We start from the raw sequence: 17,830 nt of genomic DNA, 5'->3' as shown, positions 1-17,830 counted from the left end.
GGAACAGTGAGCTGGCCTGGGGTGCAGGACCTGAGAGGGCAGAGGTCTACAGGCAAGACAGGAGGTTAGACACTGTGGGACAATGACAGGGAGGGGATAGCAAGGAGAAGAGGGACCAAGCAAGCAGCCATGTGAGCATGGGAGTCCATTGTTGCAAGCCACCGCACAACAGGCATGTAGACATGGGAAAGGCAAAAGCAACGCTAGGAGGAACAAGGAGAAGCATTTCTGGCAGGACTGAGGACTTGCTTACATCCCTGCATGGGCCCTGGGGGACCTGCCTGTGTTGGAGCCAGCCTGAGAGAGGATCAGAGGTGTGGCAGGGCTGCCAAGAGAGGCAGAGCCCAGAAAACCTGTGAAGGGAGGACAGCGGCTCGTGCCCAGCAGGCTGTGGGGAAACGGAGCACTCACTAAAAATACATCATCAGGGTGAACGCCAGGGAGGAGGAGAGCTATTTCAGCTAAAAGACAACATTAGCACAGGAACAACTGAGGATAAATTACCCATGAATACATTTAGGGTGGAAATTAGACCCTTGGAGCAGGGATGTCCCAGCACAGCCCCTGCAGAGGAGAAAGCAGTGCCAGGCAGGAGGCTTGGCAGCCAAGGGATCCCGCAGCATGCTGTGGTGACAGCATGTGCCCTCTCCCAGTATCAAAAAGCAGCAAGGGTATGTGATGGGGTGCATGCACATTGCTGCATGCACGTGTGAGTGCAGGTGTGTATGTGTGCATAGTCTGTGTGCACATTTGGGCAGCACGCTGTGTGCACAGGGAGGGTGTGCAGATGGGGTGGCTGCATGCAGGCTGTTGTATGTGTGCAGGTAGGTGCATGTGAGTGTGCTGACAGTGTGTGTATGCATGTGCTGTGCACCCACCAGGCTATGTGCAGGTGTCTTGGCCTTTGTGATGCTCTAGAAAGAGGAATGACAGCCCCAGTGAAGTATCCTGGATGTTAATGCCTTGAGTCAGCACCTGTGCTCACCTGCACCCTGTTTGTGTTGCACCATCTGGAATTTGCTGGAGGGGACAGACTCATGGGTGTTCCAGCTGATCCTGGATGGATTCCTGTCCTGCTCCCAGAGCAGTACTGTCCCTGCAAGAGCCATGGGGGTCTTCTGGCACTGCCAACACACAGTCTTACCCTGCTTGGGCACAGCACTAACAGCTAACAGCCCTGTGCCACCCCTCCACCTATTGCAGTGCAAGCAAGTGGCAGACTTCTCCCCAGCATCCTGCTCCCTTCTCTCCAGAGACATCCTGGAGTGGCAGATGAGACGCCATGCAGAGGGACAGAGGGTGTCAGGGCTGCCAGCTTCAAGGGGGTGCCCATTCCCTGGGAGCTGGATCAGCATGGATGGGGCCCCAGGAACAAGGGCCAGGGAAAACTGAGATACATTTGTACTGGGGAGAGGACAAGGGAGGTCCCAGGTGTGCAAGGAGGTGGCTGGTGCTCACGCCGGCCCCCGCTCAGCAGAAGAGCCTCCCCCCGCACGCATGCAGCCCTCAGTGGAGCGCAGCAGCTCCCTTCCCCCAGCAGTGTGTCTGGCTGCTGCTCGCTCTAATTTCCTGTGCATTGTCCCCATCACCGCTGCCACCGCTCCCTGCGCATCCCCCCACGCACCGCACAGCCAGGCTCCCTATGCCCCAGCGCCTGTGCCCTACCTCACCACTCTGCAGATGTCCCTGCGTACGTCCCCTCATACATCCCAGCTCATTTCACTGATGCTCCGTGCTCCCTTCTGCAGCTCCTTCCAGAGACGCTTGTCCCACCCCTGGGTGCTTGCCCCACCACGTCCCCTGTGTGAGCACAACCAAAGGGGTGGGATGGAGACATCTGTGCCAGCACAGGGCCCACAGACTGTTGCAGGCCTGTGTCTTATGGCCATACCAAGATGCTTGCTGTCTGTTCTTCTCCCCTAGAGAAACATGCTAGCCCAGCAGGGTGGCAGCATCCATGGGAACGACACTGAGGAGCTCCAACAGCAGGTATTGGGGGGCACCTTGCAGACCCCCAAGTGGAAAATCACCCCGCCAGGTGCCAGTAGCATGGGCTGGAGGCTGCAGCATGCAAGATCCTCCCAGGCACGCGTGCCGTGCTTGCACACCGTGTGTGTGTACTCAGAGGTGCCATGGTGCAAGCACATCCCGTCTGACACGGCATGCACACCTGCAGAGCCACGTGTGCGCACACCACGCTGCGTGCCCAGCTGTGCCCGTCGTGTGAGCACACCCATGTGCACACACGGGTGTGCGGGTGCATGTGCACGGTGTGCTGGCATGCCAGCAGCCTTGCCTGTGTCTCCTGGTGGGTGTGCATGCACTCACGGCCAGAGCCAAACCCCCGCTGTGCTGGCATGCTGGGTTTAGAGCCCCAGGGAGCCGGTGTGCCCAGTGCCATTCACAGTCTTGGCATGCTCGAGCTGGCTTCCTGTCGGCGTGTGTGTGCTGTACCTGCCAGCCTCGGGGAGGGCGTTGGGAACCGGCTTGCAGTTTGTGCTCATAATTACCCAGGGGGTTACTAAACCTGGGAAAAGCTAACAATTCAGCAGCAGGGGTGCTCGCCCTGAGCACACGTGCACGTGCCAGGCTGCAGTCAGGCACTGGCTGTGGACCACTGGCAGGCAAAGTGCATCTGCAGTTCTGGGGTGCACAGGGGCACACCAGCACAGCATTGAACGTGTGTGGTGGTCCCACTGGCATCCCAGCTTAGTGGGTTTGCTTGGCATCCTGGCTCACCATGGTAAATGCGAGGGCAGGGGTGGTTCCTGCCCTATGGCAGTGCTCCACAGCAGGTTCCCTGTGCCTGGACACCACCATGCTGGCTGTGAGAATCCTGCAGCAGGCAGTCACGCAGCAAGCCCGGTGCTCAGCCAGGCACCCTGCAAAAGGGGGTCATCAGAAATGAAATAAAGAGGTATTTGACAGCCACATGGAAGGACCTTTGTGGGAGAAATCACTGTGACTGGAGAGCTCTTGAATCCAGCAGGGAAAGAACCAGGAGCAACAGGCAGAAGCTGTAGCCAGACATGTTCAATGAGAAATAAGGGCTTTAGCAGAGCAGGTGATTAGCCACTCGAAGCAGCCTGAATGGCACGGGCTTCTGCAGCTCCTGCTGACTCCCAGCATGTCTCTTCTGCTGTCTCCTGCTGTCTCTCACAGTGGCTGCAGTCCCAGACTCTGTACTGGAGTATCTGCAAACGTGCTCCACTGGTGTGACCTGGTAGCCTTGTGCCCTGTCAGTGCTATCCCAGTCCTCACCACAGCCACTATCTCTTCCAGAGACACTCAGACACCTCTGTGCTAAGCCACTTAAGAGAAGAACCTGTCAGGGAAGGCAAGCTTGCAGAAGTGCAATCTTATCCACTGGCTACAAGATTTTAGGCAAGTGCCTTGCATGACTTAAGATGGGGCCTTTCTTGCAGTTTGGCCTGGCTGCCAGGGTACAGCCACTCCTAGGGTCTCTGCAGAGGGAGGTGGGTGACCTGCAGGGTGATGGCACAGGGAGGGTGCTGACCCCTTGGGGTGTGACTGGGTGTTTAGATTCATAGAACCATAGAATGTTTTGGGTTGGAAGTGACCTTAAAAATCATCTAGTTCCAACTTCTGCCATGGGCAGGGTGTCTGCCCACAAGATCAGGTCACCCAGGGCCCCATCCAGCCTGGCCTTGAACACTTCCAGGGATGGGGCATCCAAGACTTCTCTGAGCAACCTGTTTCTGTGTCTCACCACCGTCACAGTGAATAATTTCCTTCTAACATCTGATCTAAATCTCCCCTCTCTTAGTTTAAAACCATTCTCCCTTGTCCTACCAAGGACATAGTGTTGCACTACAGGGGTGCCCAGCTTCATTCCTTTTCCCACTCCTGTGCCCAAACCCATCGCATTCAGGCTGGGGCAGGTCACTGTCTCTGCTCACCCGATCGTCGCCGTGCCCCGAGTGTCCTCCACCCAGCACCCACGGGGTGACTGCAGCGAGCCGGGACATACCCCCCTCCCCTCGGCCAGCCAGCTCCCCGGACGCGGCTCTGGTGTCCCGGGACGCGACACCCCTCTCCTCCCGGAGCGCCCCACCGCTGACAAGCCCGGTGCCCTCGGCGATGCTCCCCGGTGCCCTCCCCAAGCAGCACCGCGGGGCCGGACCTGTCGGCGGGCGGCCCCACCCCGCGCTCCCCATTGGCAGCGGCGCCCCCCGCCCCGATCGCCGCCGCCGCCGCCCGCCCCTTCATAAAGCACCGAGCGGCCGGATCGGCCCCGTCGGGAGCCGGGAGCGGCGCAGCCGGAGGCGGGAGCCGCGGCGAGAGGCAAGGCGGCCGTGCGGGATGCGCTCCCGCCGCCGCGGGGGAGCCGGGCGGCCTCCCTGGCCCGTGAGTAGCGGTGTGGTTTTGCTGCTCTATGAAGTTTCCCGGGGACTGTAGGACGGGGAGGGGCGGCTCTCAACTCTGGCACGGTCACCGGCCCGGGGAGAAGTTGGTGGAGAGCGGAGCGAGATAGCAGGCAAGCAGCCTGTCCTCGAGGCGTGGAGGTGATGCGGGAGAGCGAGGCGGCAGGGAGCGGGATGGAAGGATGCTGGGCTAGGGAGGACCGAGCTCAAGCGGCTGGAGCAGTGATGGGGGGTGTGTGCTGGGACTGGGGAGCGCTGGTAGGGGCAGCAGGGTGGTGGACAGCGCCTCTTTATAGTGACGCTTGTGCTTGGTCGTGACTGAGCCTGGGGACGAGCTGGGGGCAGTGAACAGAGGGGTCCAGCCATGTGCCTGGCTGCGTGGGAAAGGGGTGGCTGTGTGCTGGTGAGTCTGAGACCCCAAGGACCTGGTGTCCCTTTGGGCTGAGCTCAGAGTCTAAGGTGACTGCTCATCTCCACACTGCATTAGCTGCTGCTGGCTGAGCCCCAGCCTGCCAGGTCCGGCACTGAAGAGTCATGCATAGGAGGGACAGGCTCACAGCAGCGAGCAGATGTAGCAGCAGGACCCGGGCTCACAGGCTTTGGCTGGAGCAGAAGCACTGCAGGGTCTGGGCTGCTTGGGGCTGAGGTGCTGTGGAGGGGGCACTGCTGGCACTCCTGGACAGCCCAACTGCTATGGGAGAGAGGCTGCTGGGTCTGCGGGACATCTACCCTGCCCTGGCAGGCACAGCTGTGACAGCCTGGTAATAGCAGGAGTGGGAATATGATGTTACTGGGGCACGTGCAACATGAGGTGCTGTGATGTCGCCATGTTGTCATGCTTTGGGGGGCCTTTGGGGTGCAATGAGGTCCTTGCTGCATGATGTCAAGAAATGTCGTAGAGGTGCTGGAGGTGATTGCGGACTGGGATGGGATGTTGCTGCAGTGGTGGAGCATGACATCACTGGGGTGCATAGTGTAGAGGGCAGCAATGTCACGGTGGCATGCAGGATGGGGTGGCTGCACAGTGAGCTAGCTCCCACTCTCCCTATGATGTGGATCAGAGGCTGGGGATGTGCATGTGGGTGCAATGGGGAGCCCTGGTAACAGCATCTCCCCAGTCATTGTGAAGAGTCTGGAGCACAACCACATGCCTGCTTCATGGCTCCCATTCCAGTCCCATCCCACCAACCTTGCAGGGCATTGTCATCCACAACGATGCGTGGGAGCAGATGAGTCCTATGCACTGCATCTTGGCCCTGGAACCAGCACCTATGCTGCTGGACTGCACCCTGCATGGGTGCCCACGGCATCCACCCACGGCCTCTACTCCTGCCTGGCACTTTGGTTTTGTGTTACCAGGTTTAGCCACACTGAGCAAGCACCCTGGGGTGACCACAACTCCTGGGAGGACCTTGCCACCAGATGCCACAACACAAGCCAGGACATGGCTCTGCTGGGACAAGATAGACTGAGGTCTGCCCTGTGTACGAGCAAAACCCATTAGCTTCAAATATCAGGTGGAGCTTCATGCTGGGGCCTTGGTACTACCAGTAGCACGCTGAGAACCATGAGGCCTTTCTGCATGCAGAGTCTGAGCCTCCTTCTCTCTTCCCAAAATGGCCTGGCTCTGGGCTGTACATCCCTTCCCCATGGCACCAATCACCGGATCCACTGGGAAAAGTCTTTTGTCTCCAATCAGGAACATTATTTCCTCCTGGAAAATCTCCATCCAGCTTGGAGGGATTTCAGCTGCAGCTGGATGAGGTGACGGAGTATTTGGGGAACAGGCCAAACTGTGGGGAGTGGGAGCTGGAAGGAGGAAAGACAGGGAGAGCCCTGCCAGTGGCCTGGGGACAGCCACCCCTTGCCTGGCTGTGGCTGTGAGGTGGCGCTGCCCTGCAGGGCCAGGGGCTCGTGTGGCAGCCCTGCACCCGTATGTCCGCAATGCGGGCGGCTCTCCCACACGCTTATTTCAGTGAGCCCAGAGTGGGGCTGTGGCAAAGGATTCTCCTCCTCACTGTCTGGCACTGCGGAGTGACACCCAGGAACTGTCCCATCCTAGCACAACCCAATGAATGCCTATCCCCATCTCATGTGTCTTGAATGGAGCACCTGCACCAGGGAAAGACAGAGGCTCCTGCCCCTGGCTCCTGCTCCGGACAGTATGGCAGAGTGATGGGCACAGTGACCCGAGTCAGGCTGAGTGGTGAAGAGCACAGAGGGCAGCTGGCTGTGCCTGGGTCAATGGGAGGCTGTGAGTCGTGCCAGGAAGAGAATAGGAGCAGCACAGGGTAAAGCTGAGAATACACACACATCCACCCTTGCAACTCAGCCCCGGGGTGCAGATGGGGTTGGAGAGGAAGGGGAGCAGGGCTGGTGCAATGGGATGCAGGTCTCTGGGTGTTGGCCAGTGGGGTTAAAGTTGCCTCTGCAGCTAGAGGACAGCCCCTTCCTGCTCAGCCAGGTTGGCCTGAAAGCTATGTGGCTGAGGCAGGGGAGTCCTGGCCCCTCAAAGGGCTTTGGGACCATTCTCATCCCCAGGGGAGGCAGCAGCAGGCTGTTCTCCACTACCTGGTGGGTCTGCCAGGATCTAAATCTGGGGCACCTTCCCCTCCCCAAGGTGGAGTGGTGGGCATATGTGGTATCATGCAGCTGCCACAGCTGCCTTTGCTTGCTGTCAGAGTCCAGTGGCATGGGGGTCAACTGGCAGAGGGGTCATTCACCTCTGTACCCATGCCAGCTTTGGGAGGGCTGTTCCTGCTTGGGGAGAGCAGTCCTGCTCAGAGGGATGTCATAGTCACATGAAACAGTGTCCCCTACCTTGATGACCAGGTGCTCCAGCCATCTCTCCAGTTTGGAGAGATGTGAGAGTGTGACAGGCTGGTTTTTCTGGGTTTTACCCCAGCTGGAGCACTGGCATGTGGGTTCATGCCCATAACCTGAGGATACACAGCTGGTTGCTAGGCTCTTCCCCTCTGGAAGGGATTGCCTGGCCTGGGGTGAGGGGTGGTCCTCCTGATCACCTGTGCTACAGCCAGGTAGAGCCAGCTCCAAAATCTCCGCAGCCTTGCCAGCAGTGCTGGCAGACACTGTCCTCCGCAGTCCAGGTTAATTGAGCCTCTCCTCCCAGTCTCCTGTTCTTCCCAGCATCTCCTTCTCAGGGCCGCATCCCTGTGCAAAAACCTTCCCTGGCCAAGCTGGAAGGAGCTCACCCTGCAGAGGTACTGGGAGGAACAGTGCCATCAGGCTGGAGAAACTGAGGCACATGGAAGTCACCTGGCAGAGTATCCTCATGTTCTCCCCATGGCCTTCCACAGCTCTGGATGACCAACTAGATAGAAAACGAGTTCCTCAGCCCGGTGAATACCTGCTTTCTCTGGTCCTGCCAAGAGAGCAGTGATTGGTATTGTGACTTGCCAGGAATTTGGATGCCAGGGCCCCTCGGGACACAGCAAGCTGGGCCTGAGCCCAGCTTTGTCAGCATCCCACAGCCCTCCTTCTGCCTCTCCAGTCCCTCCCATGGGATGGGCTCCCAACGCTGTACTCCTGCTCAGCCCCAACTCCCTGGTCTTGTCCCAGGGAAGCCCTGAGAGTGAGCACCCAGGGGGGTGCGTGCATGGGGATGCCAGGGCTGTTGCAGTGCCCAGGGATCAAGGGGCAGGTGGTGTGGCACAGGTTGGGATGATGTGGCAAGGGGTGGAAAGAGAGTGTTTCCTGTGCAAGGGCAATGGGGCTGCTTGGGCATTGTGCACTGTGGAGCAGGGTCTCCTCCTAGAGCTGATGAGCTGCAGGTCTCTCCCAGGTGTCCAGGATGCTGGCACTGTGCCTACTGTCCCTGGCCTGGCTCAGTGAGGGCTCCCAGCGCAGCGAGCCCATGTTCACAGCCGTCACCCAGCGCCTCCTCCCACCTGACTACGACAGCAACCCCACACAGCTCAACTATGGCGTGGCTGTCACCGACCTGGATGCCGACGGTGACTTCGAGATTGTGGTGGCAGGGTAAGTGGTGCAGTAGTGCCTCAGGGACAGCAGGACCTTGTGGTCCTGCAGGGCCAGGAAATCCTCCCTTTTCTGTGGGCTTGTGGCTGGCTGGGTGGTTGCGCACCAAGCGGGGTGGGGTGGGGGTCTGCGTGTGTGTGCGCACCCACATAGGGTGTTGGTGCCAGCTGAGTGCCTGTGTAGGACACATGAGTCCCCTCATCGGTCCCCCCTCTGGGGCAGTGGCAGCTGCCCAGGAGCTGGGGTCCACCCTGCAGTGCAGAGCCAGCATGTCCCCAAGCTGTCTCGGCTCCGCTGACAGGACTCAGCGCTCTCCGGAGATTCAGTTAATTGGCTGGAGGTTTTTTATAGCCCTTTATTGGAGTGATAGCTGGGAAGGGCTGGAGCTGGGGAGGCAGGGAGCCGTGTGCTGTGCTGCCAGTGCCCAAGTAGGGCTGGACACAGAACAGCTGCTGCCAGTGGGTCACAGACAGCAGGGACTGTGGTGAGGGCTCTGTGTGTGTGTGCTGGCACAACTGTGAGCTGTTGCTGAAGGGTGTCTGTGTAGACACTACTACTGCCATCCCCAAACAAGGCTTGTGCACACAGGTGTGCCCACCTGGAGAGTATCCCTTACCCTCATGGCTCCCATCCATTGGGATGGAGGCACAACGGTGGCAGGCAGAGTAGCCCTGCTGTTGAACTGAGCATCACCCGGAGACAGGAAACCATGGGCAGCACTGGGAACTCCAGAAGGGTCTGAACCACTACTCCCAGCCATGCTGAGTCAAGAAGCCAGCTGGGGTTTCATAAGCAGCTGTGGTGCCCGTTGTATAACTTGTTTACTGGTGCGTTGGGCAGGAACGGGCGGGGAGCCAGTGGTATGCACCTTGCTGAGAGGATTTGCCTTGTGTGCCCATTTCCCTGCCCTGGGAAAGGGCTGCAAGCAGGGACCTGCATTTCATCCTGCCCTGCTTGCTGCCTGGCCCTCACCACTGCCCTGGTGTTGCCCTGTGTTATGCAGGCCGGGTAGACATGGGATGCCTGACACAGCCCTTGACCTCCACAGACCTCTGCAGTGCCCATCAGGGGGAAGATCAAGCTTCACACCCAGTGTCCCCCTAGGGATGGGATAGAAGCTTTCATCCTGTCCCCAAGCCTCAGGAAGCTATCTATCCGCTCACACTCACAGGTACAACGGCCCCAACCTGGTGCTCAAGTATGACAAGGCGCAGGGGCGGCTGGTGAACGTGGCAGAGGATGAGCGGGGCTCCCCATACTACGCGCTGCGGGACCGGCAGGGCAATGCCATCGGTGTGACAGCCTGTGACATCGACGGCGATGGCCGCGAGGAGATCTACTTCCTCAACACCAACAATGCCTTCTCTGGTGAGTCCCACTGGCAGTCGTGCCCCGAGACCCCGGCACGGCCGCCCGCGACCTTCGGCGCATGAGGGATGTGTGCGGGCTGGAGTTAATTTCTCAGTTGAGTGGCTCCATTGATTGATAGCAGCACGGGTGGGACACTGAGCCCAGCCAGCCACTGAGTCAGCACTTCCAGCTGCCCATCGCCCTCCTGGCGGCACCCCAAGCAGGACAGAAGCTTCCCCACCACCCCCAGGGCTGCCCTGGCACAGGGACCCTACACTGCAAATCCCCACTGTGCCCTGCAGCAGTTGTGCCCCTCTGTCTCGTGGCTGGTGGTGTCCCAGTTTCTGGCATGACTGTCATGGGGAAAAGACCTAAGTGCCCCAGTCTGGCACTGGGAATCCCCAGAGCTCCCTGGCTTGGTGCTTCAGCCCAGCTCTGCCCTGTGTCCCTGACCTCCAGGCAGCAGATCTGTCTTCCTGATGCTCCTAATTACCCGGGCTGGCGGTGGCTGCCGGCACACCTGTCCCTAAATCAGGCGCTGCCATTGGCGCTGTCACAAGCAGTGCAGCTCACTGCCTGTCCCTGGTACTGAATCGATTCTCTTTTTTTCTTTTACCTTCCTGGGGATGATCTACAGGGCTGTACCCCATTGGGACACATTTTACCTTAATGAGTTGATTCTTCTGTGTGTCTCCAGGTGGCCCTTAAGGGTCATGGGGGCTCTTGCAGCAGCAGCCCAGCCCTGGGCACTGTATGGGGCTGTGGAGACAGCAGAGGTTTGGGATGCTCTGGGAAAAGTGTACCTCCTCCACAGCCTCCCGTGCTGCAGGGCACCCTCCCCAGGAGGAGGTGGGATGCTGCAGCCCACTGATCCTTACCCCCCTCCAGGCATGGCCACCTACACAGACAAACTCTTCAAGCTCCGCAACGGGCGCTGGGAGGACATCCTGAGCGATGAGGTGAACCGGGACGTGGCCAGCCGCTTTGCTGGGCGTTCTGTTGCCTGTGTGGACCGGACGGTGAGCAGGCAGGGCTCTGCAGGCAGGGGCATCTCTGCTCCCTTCCCACCTCCAGTGCCCCTCCAGTGGAGTCCTGGGGGACCATGTCCCTTGCTAGCCCCTCCCACCCCTCCAATGGTGTCAGGGTGCCCCCCACCAGCCTCTGACTGGCAGGGCTGGCAACTCCCCCAGCCGTGGGGACCGCGGATGCCTGTCCACATGGTTGCCACCAGCTGATAAACGTGCCTGTCGAGGTGATTTATGCTCCTGTCACCTGCTCTTTCTTCTTCCTCCTCCTCCAGTGGTTTGTTTCCAAATGATTATCATTAAATCAGGGTGCAGCTGCTGCACGGGACAAGGAGGGCGTGGAGATGGGGAGGACCTGGCACACCGGAGATGTTGGGGGGGGCAGCATGCCCCATGCCGGCACTGTGAGCCTGTGGATCAGAGAGCTCCTGAAGGAAACAGGGCACATACTCACTCACGGGATGTTTTGACATGGGCTTTGCAGAGCTCTTGCTCAGCACACAGTAGCAGTGCCTGCTCCCACGGAGCAATGAGGGCATCCACGGCAGGGATCTTGTGGTCCCCGTAGAGATGGGTTTTGGGTGGCTGGATACTGAGGTGGTGCTGCTGGCTGCAGGGCTCCGGAAGGTACTCCATTTACATCGCCAACTACGCCAGCGGCAATGTGGGCCCTCATGCCCTGATTGAGATGGATGTGGCTGCCAGTGACCCTGCCCGTGGTGTCGTGGTGCTGGTGGACGTGGCTGCCCAGGCTGGCGTCAGCAAGTACACAGGTACCCGGCAGCTGTGGCCCTGTGGAGGGGACGGGGCACTGCTGGGCAGGGCAAGCGCAGGACCCCGCTGTGGCGGGGCGGTGCAGCCGCGCATTGGGCTGCCTGCTTGCCCCATCTAGTGGCAGCCCCAGGGGCGGGGAAGGGACCAGGGCCACGGGATGCGCACCTGGTAGAACCCCCGTGCCCACCCTCACTTGGGTTGATCCCTCCAGACCTCGCAGCATCCACAGGGCACTTAGTGGGACTTGGAGATGTAGGCACAGGAGCGGGGCAGCGGGGAGTGTGCCAGCCTGTGCCTCATGCTGCCCCACCGCCGCGGGGACCGCTGCATTCCCCAGTGATAAATCGTCACTAATTAGGAGTGTTGTCACCATGGCGATGGCAGTGATTAGGGTTGGGAGTAAAACAACCGGCTCCCAGGCTCAATTAGCTCCTGATGAGAGGGATTGGAGGTGGGCAAGGAGGGACACCAGACGTGGGAAGAGGGTGAGGGACTCGGAGCACTGGGTGGGCAACACGGGGAGCACAAACACCTCTGGGGCAGCTGTCCTCTCACTCCCGGCTTCTGTCTCTAGGAGGCCGTGGAGTGGCTGTGGGGCCCATCCTGAGTGACAGTGCCTCTGACATATTCTGCGGTAATGAAAATAGCCCCAATTTCCTCTTCCACAACTGGGGGGACGGGACGTACAGGGACGTGGCAGCTGCTGTGGGTGAGTAGAGGGACCCTGGAGGAGCACCCAGGCATTGGGGACCTCGGGGCAGGGTTGGTTCTGCCCGTCCCTGCCTGCACAGGATTAAGTGCAGGGTGAAGGGACAGCCCTGGGGACCCAGAGCCCCACTGACCACCAGACAGGGGCTGAGGGTGCACTGGAGGATCCGTCAGCACAGGGGTGCAGCCCTGCACATGGGGAACCCATCTGGAGACCGCGGGGCACATTCCGGGAGGCATTCTGGGGAGAAGGAGGCCGGGAGGTGTTCCCGTCTCCCCCGTCCTCTTGCGGTTCCCCAGGGCTGGATGACCCCTACCAGCACGGACGCGGTGTGGCGCTGGCTGACTTCAACCGTGACGGCCGAGTGGACATCGTCTATGGCAACTGGAACGGGCCACACCGCCTCTATCTGCAGAGTGGAGCCCCTGGGCGCATCCGATTCCGGGTGAGGGCTGGGTCTGGGATACACCCATCGACAGGTTTGCCACTGAGCCACCTCAGCCAGGGGAGCTGGCTTCATCCTGAGTTGTCTTTGAGCCCCAATTCCCAGTGAGGAGGGGACCCGAAAAACAAAAGCAGGACCCAGTGTCCTGCTTCCTATGTCCACTGTCACACCATGCCCATCCCTTGTGCAGGACATCGCCACCCCCAAGTTCTCCATGCCATCCCCCGTCCGCACTGTCATTGCAGCCGACTTCGACAATGACCAGGAGTTGGAGGTTTTCTTCAACAACATCGCTTACCGCGGCTCCTCTGCCAACCGTCTCTTCCGGTAGGAGCCCTGTGGGTACTAGGGGAGCTGGGGAGCCTGCACCCTGCTCTGGGAGACGAGCAGCCCTCACGCCACAGCCAGGCTCACAGGGCTCCTCTCCAGCAGTACCACGGCTCAGGCTCAGCTAATAAAAGATGCCGTGACTGAGCCCTTCCTGGTGTCATTACCAGCCACTGCGATCGTGCCTACAGCGGCCCCTGGGGTCCTCAGCACCGCTGATTAGCTGCTGTGTGGAAGCTTGTTCATGGCACCTGTTAATTGTGGGGGTCAATTCCTCATTACTGCTGTGTAGCACCTCCTTGCCTGGTGTGTGGGGTGGTGGGAGCTGGTTGTCTACCCGTGCTTGCACCTGTGGGTGGGTGGAGGGCAGTGGCTTGTCAAAGAGCCCTTTGGAGACATCTCCAGCTCCTGGAATGTTTGGAGATGGTGCTGCTACTCTGCAGTTCAGAACCACAAGCTCTCATGAAATTCCTGTTGCCCCTGCATTAAGTGGGGACGTGCCAACAGGGGATAGTTACATCACCATCCCCACTGCATAGCCACCAGGGCTGTCACCTCTACCATGATTCTGCAGGAGGGGTCAGACACTGCCCGGGAGGGTTCTGAGTACTGCAGAGACTGGCATTAATACCCTGTGTGTGCTTGGCAGGCTCATCCGCAGGGAACACTCAGACCCCATCGTGGAAGAGCTGAATCCAGGGGATGCACTGGAGCCTGAGGGACGGGGCACGGGTGGGTCCCCCTGGCTCTGCTGGTGGAGGTCCATGTACCACAGCTCCGCCTGGCACCTTCTATGACTGGGGATGCTGCATGCCTGGCTGAGTCCCCTGCCTGCTCCCCACCACCATGCTGGAGCTCCCATCACCTAGGAATGGCTCCATGCTCTCTCCCTCCACCCATATCCTGCTAACAGTGCCATCAGCAGTTCCCCAGGGATTTGCTCTTGGGGGGCTCCTGCCTGGGTGCCCACTGTTCAAAGTCACCCTCTGCTTTTGACAGAGGGTGAGGCAGCTTCCTGTGTCCCACAGCCCTCCAGCCACTGCCTGTCCCCTCCACTGCCCAGGATGCTGACACACCTGATTGCAGGATGTCACCCACACAGAGACCCTTACTCCTACACTGGAGTTACCCCATCTTCCCTATTGCCCCTGCATGGCCAGGAATGCTGTTGTTGCCTGTGGAAGGCTGCACCAGCAGCAGGTTGTAGTGATGGGAGATGTGTGGCCAGACCCCAGGCATGACATGATCCTCTCCTTGCAGGAGGTGCAGTGACAGATTTTGATGGCGATGGGATGCTGGACCTCATCCTATCCCATGGTGAGTCCATGGCACAGCCGATCTCCATCTTCAAGGGCACTCAGGTGAGTCAAGGGAGGGGTCCTTGTGTTGTCTCTATCCCCTCTGTCTCTCCCAGCTCAGTCTCCTTGCTCCCTATTCGCTTGCAGGGCAGAAGCAACAACTGGTTGCGAGTCATTCCCCGCACCCGCTTCGGGGCCTTTGCACGGGGGGCCAAAGTGGTTCTGTTCACACGACGCAGCGGGGCCCACCTGCGCATCATCGATGGCGGTTCGGGGTATCTCTGCGAGATGGAGCCTGTGGCACACTTTGGACTGGGTGAGACAGAGGGTCAAGGGGCTGCCTTCACCCCCAGCCTTTCCTGGCTCTCCTCTGGGCAGGGGCCATGTCTGCTGCTCTGGTGTCCTGCAGCACAGCAGTCACCCATGCCTGTCACCCTGGGTATGGTGGGCTCTGTGGGAGACTGAGCAGGGTGCCCAGCTACTGCAGCTCTGCTGCAAGGGGCAGCTACCCCCTTCTCCACCCTTTACCTGCTGCTTTGCTCAGACACTAGGACTTTTCCTGTGTTTTAGTCTACCCCTGGCTCAACATTACTAGCAACCAAGCCCACAGGGTGTTCCTGGCCCCTGGCAGATCATCCCACTGTCCTCACCTACACCCCTTGGACTACATCCATGTACATGGGCTGTCAGCATGAGCACCTGGGGCCAGGCTCAGGGAGCAAGGGGAGCCTTTGCCCCTCCCATCCCTACCACCCCACTGGCCTCCTTTCAGCCCCTGCCCACCCCGGAGACCCCCCCTTTGATGGGCTGCCCGCCTGCAGGGCATGACGAAGCCAGCAGCCTGGAGGTGACTTGGCCAGATGGCCGTGTGGTGTCACGAGCTGTGGCCAGCAGTGAGACCAACTCTGTCCTGGAGGTCCCCTACCCCCTGGATGTAGAGGAGCCACTCATGCCTGCCCCGCTGGAGGTGAGGGCCGGGTGTGGGTGCAGGGTGGGAGACTTTGGGGGCAGGAATGAGGGGTTGGGCTCTGCTGGCTCCGTGGCTGCCCAGGGCTGATTCCTCCCCATCCTGGCGGTCTCTGCTTCTCCCCAAATGCAGTGCGGGCAGGGATTCTCCCAGCACGAGAATGGACGCTGTGTAGGTGAGTGGCTGCTGGGGGCACAGGTGTGCCTGCACCCGAGATGCTGTAGCATGGCCCCAGGGGGGACACAGGGACAACACTCTGTGATGAGAGGTGGCTGCCTGCCACATGGCTCAGTGCCAGGTACAGCTGCCTGCCTGGCACGTGGCCTGGGATCAGGGCAGCAGCACAGCTCCAGAGGGGGACCATGGTGTCACAGGGAGCAGCGAGAGTGCTGTGCTGCGGTGGGAGGCATGGCTGGCATGTGGCAGGCGTTGTGCTAAAGCCACGAGCAGTGAAGGGGTGTCAGGGATGCAGCAGGGTGGCTGTGGCCATGCTGTGAACCTCCTGGGCAGTAGGCATGGCATATGCATGGCTACCACTGGGGTGATCATCCAAGATGTACAGGAGGAACTGGAGGGGCCATGGCTGGCAGTCCCAAGCTCTCTGCTCACCTGTCTAATGCTGAGGACTCTCTTGCAGACACAAATGAGTGCACTGAGTTCCCTTTTGTCTGTCCCCGGGACAAGCCCGTCTGCATCAACACCTATGGCGGGTATCGCTGCCGCAGCAACAAGCGCTGCAGCCGGGGCTTTGAGCCCAACGAGGATGGCACAGCTTGTGTGGGTGAGTGATGGCTGGGACACCCTGACCCCATGCCAACTGGCACCAGCTCCAAAGCACCACCTTGGGATGGTGCTGCACCCCTGATAAAGGCCTGGCCACCACTGACTCCCCTTCTCTTTCTCTTTGTTTTTCTCTCTTGCTCCTTCTCTCCTTCTCTGTGCAGCTCAAGTGGCCTTTTTTGGGGGATACCCCTCTGCCGGGAGCTGGCCTTGGCTCCCCCACAGTACCCTTCTCCCTCTAGTCCTCGGACTCTGCCTTTGCCTCTATGCACTTTAACCCCTGCCCGTAACATGCCAGAGCAGCCTTGGTGGAAGGACCGGCTGGCTTCTGCCTGTCTCTCTTTCTCTCTTTTTCTCCATGTCAAACTGCCCTGGAAGTGCTGGCTGTGACCTATCGGGTGACCTGCAGTGGGATGGGCACGGACCTGGCTGTCCCATGTACCGTCTCTGGGAAAGCAGCCCTGGGGCAGTGCAGCAGAGCCCCTTCCCCAGCACCCTACTGCCCCAGTGCTGCTCCTGCCACGCTGGCACCTCCCAGGTGGTCGCTTGCTCCGTCGCCTCAATACTGTACCATGTGCCTGCTGGTTTGGCCTGCGACGTGTGTGCTTTGCCTGCCCCCTCCTCAGTGGTGGGGACCACCTCCCCAGCCCTGGCAGAGGAGGGTCTCCCCAGTCCTGCAGGGGCAGGACCCTCCTGGTCTGGTTTTTAATGTATTGGCCCTACTGTTTGGAGTCAGACCCTGCTTAGTCTTCCAGCCCTTCTCCCGGAGAACCTCCCAATAAACTATATCCGATCTATTAACCTGGCCTGCTGAGCTCTGCAGGGCAGGGCTGTGCCCATGCTTCTGCCCACCCTGCCCTGGGGCTGCATGGGGAGGGAGCTCAAGGTGGGGAGCATCCCTGCTGTGCCCCAGCTCTCCCTGCCCCGGGGCTGGGACAGTGACCCTGGGTAGCTCTACAATGGGGACACAGCCAAATGTGCAGCAGTGGAGGGGCTGGGGTGCAGCAAGCAGCCCTGCCTGCACCCCAGCAAAAGGGTTGTACTGCCTTCTACTGGTGTGCTGTAACCCCATGCTGCTCTCTTCCCCACTACCAGACACTGACGAGTGTGCTCAGGGCTTGCACAACTGCAGCCAGCTCTGCACCAACACCCCTGGGGCACACACCTGCCGCTGCCACCCAGGCTTCCGCCCCCTTGATCCTGCTGCCAGCCAGTGCCTGGGTGAGTACCTACAGGCAGCAACTGGCTGCCCACCCGTGGCACCCAGCCACCTGCTCCTGTATGCTGCCCTGGGAGCAGAAATGCTGTTTCCTAGGGTGCCCAGTTGTGCTCACAGCCCTAGACCTGGGGGGTGGGATGGACAGACTGTGGCTGTGCAGGGCTTTGTGGAGTAAGAAGGCACATGCCACCCAGCAGTCTTGGGGACAAGCAGTGGCAGGACCACCTGCCTTCATGTCCCAGTTTCACTCAGCCTGCTCCCCTCAGGCACCCTCCCTCCCTGCCCGTGCCAGACAATCCCTGTACCCTTGGCACTGCTCTGACCCTCTCTACTTCTTCACCAGACATAGATGAGTGCCAGACACAGCCTGGCCCCTGCGACCATATCTGCCACAACACCCACGGCTCCTTCCACTGCCACTGTCACCGCGGCTTCTCCCTGGGCGCTGGTGGGCGCTGCCAGCGCAACTAGCCTGCCCTGGCACAGCCAGGTGTCACCTGCTCACCCTCAGCCCTGTTCCAGTTGCACTCAGTGCCAACTGAATAAACCCTT

At 60.0% G+C, this 17,830-nt stretch overlaps 1 protein-coding gene across 4 annotated transcripts in view; it reads left to right on the top strand.

Annotated features, from left to right (window-relative positions):
• The window catches only part of CRTAC1 (cartilage acidic protein 1), a 23,572-nt gene extending 5,742 nt beyond the window's left edge, over nt 1-17,830 (top strand). The window contains exons 1-16 of one of the 4 annotated variants that reach the window (XM_050339359.1): nt 4,230-4,368; nt 8,188-8,384; nt 9,556-9,752; nt 10,623-10,753; nt 11,376-11,532; nt 12,108-12,242; nt 12,542-12,687; nt 12,878-13,014; nt 13,664-13,746; nt 14,275-14,375; nt 14,460-14,628; nt 15,134-15,279; nt 15,412-15,454; nt 15,917-16,060; nt 17,155-17,280; nt 17,622-17,830. In XM_050339359.1, coding sequence (XP_050195316.1) covers nt 4,324-4,368; nt 8,188-8,384; nt 9,556-9,752; nt 10,623-10,753; nt 11,376-11,532; nt 12,108-12,242; nt 12,542-12,687; nt 12,878-13,014; nt 13,664-13,746; nt 14,275-14,375; nt 14,460-14,628; nt 15,134-15,279; nt 15,412-15,454; nt 15,917-16,060; nt 17,155-17,280; nt 17,622-17,749 — 2,085 coding nt within the window. In that variant the 5' untranslated portion in view covers nt 4,230-4,323 and the 3' untranslated portion in view covers nt 17,750-17,830. Of the gene's footprint in view, nt 1-4,229; nt 4,369-7,971; nt 7,994-8,187; nt 8,385-9,555; nt 9,753-10,622; nt 10,754-11,375; nt 11,533-12,107; nt 12,243-12,541; nt 12,688-12,877; nt 13,015-13,663; nt 13,747-14,274; nt 14,376-14,459; nt 14,629-15,133; nt 15,280-15,411; nt 15,455-15,916; nt 16,061-16,223; nt 16,861-17,154; nt 17,281-17,621 lie in introns of those variants that run through there. The other 3 variants (XM_050339330.1, XM_050339350.1, XM_050339338.1) reach the window with 3 other exon arrangements.

Source organism: Myiozetetes cayanensis, unplaced genomic scaffold, assembly GCF_022539395.1.
Source record: "Myiozetetes cayanensis isolate MyiCay16 unplaced genomic scaffold, myiCay2020 scf10, whole genome shotgun sequence".
In the NCBI taxonomy this organism is placed as follows: Eukaryota; Metazoa; Chordata; class Aves; order Passeriformes; family Tyrannidae; genus Myiozetetes; species Myiozetetes cayanensis.
This window is presented reverse-complemented; position numbering and strand designations above follow the sequence as displayed.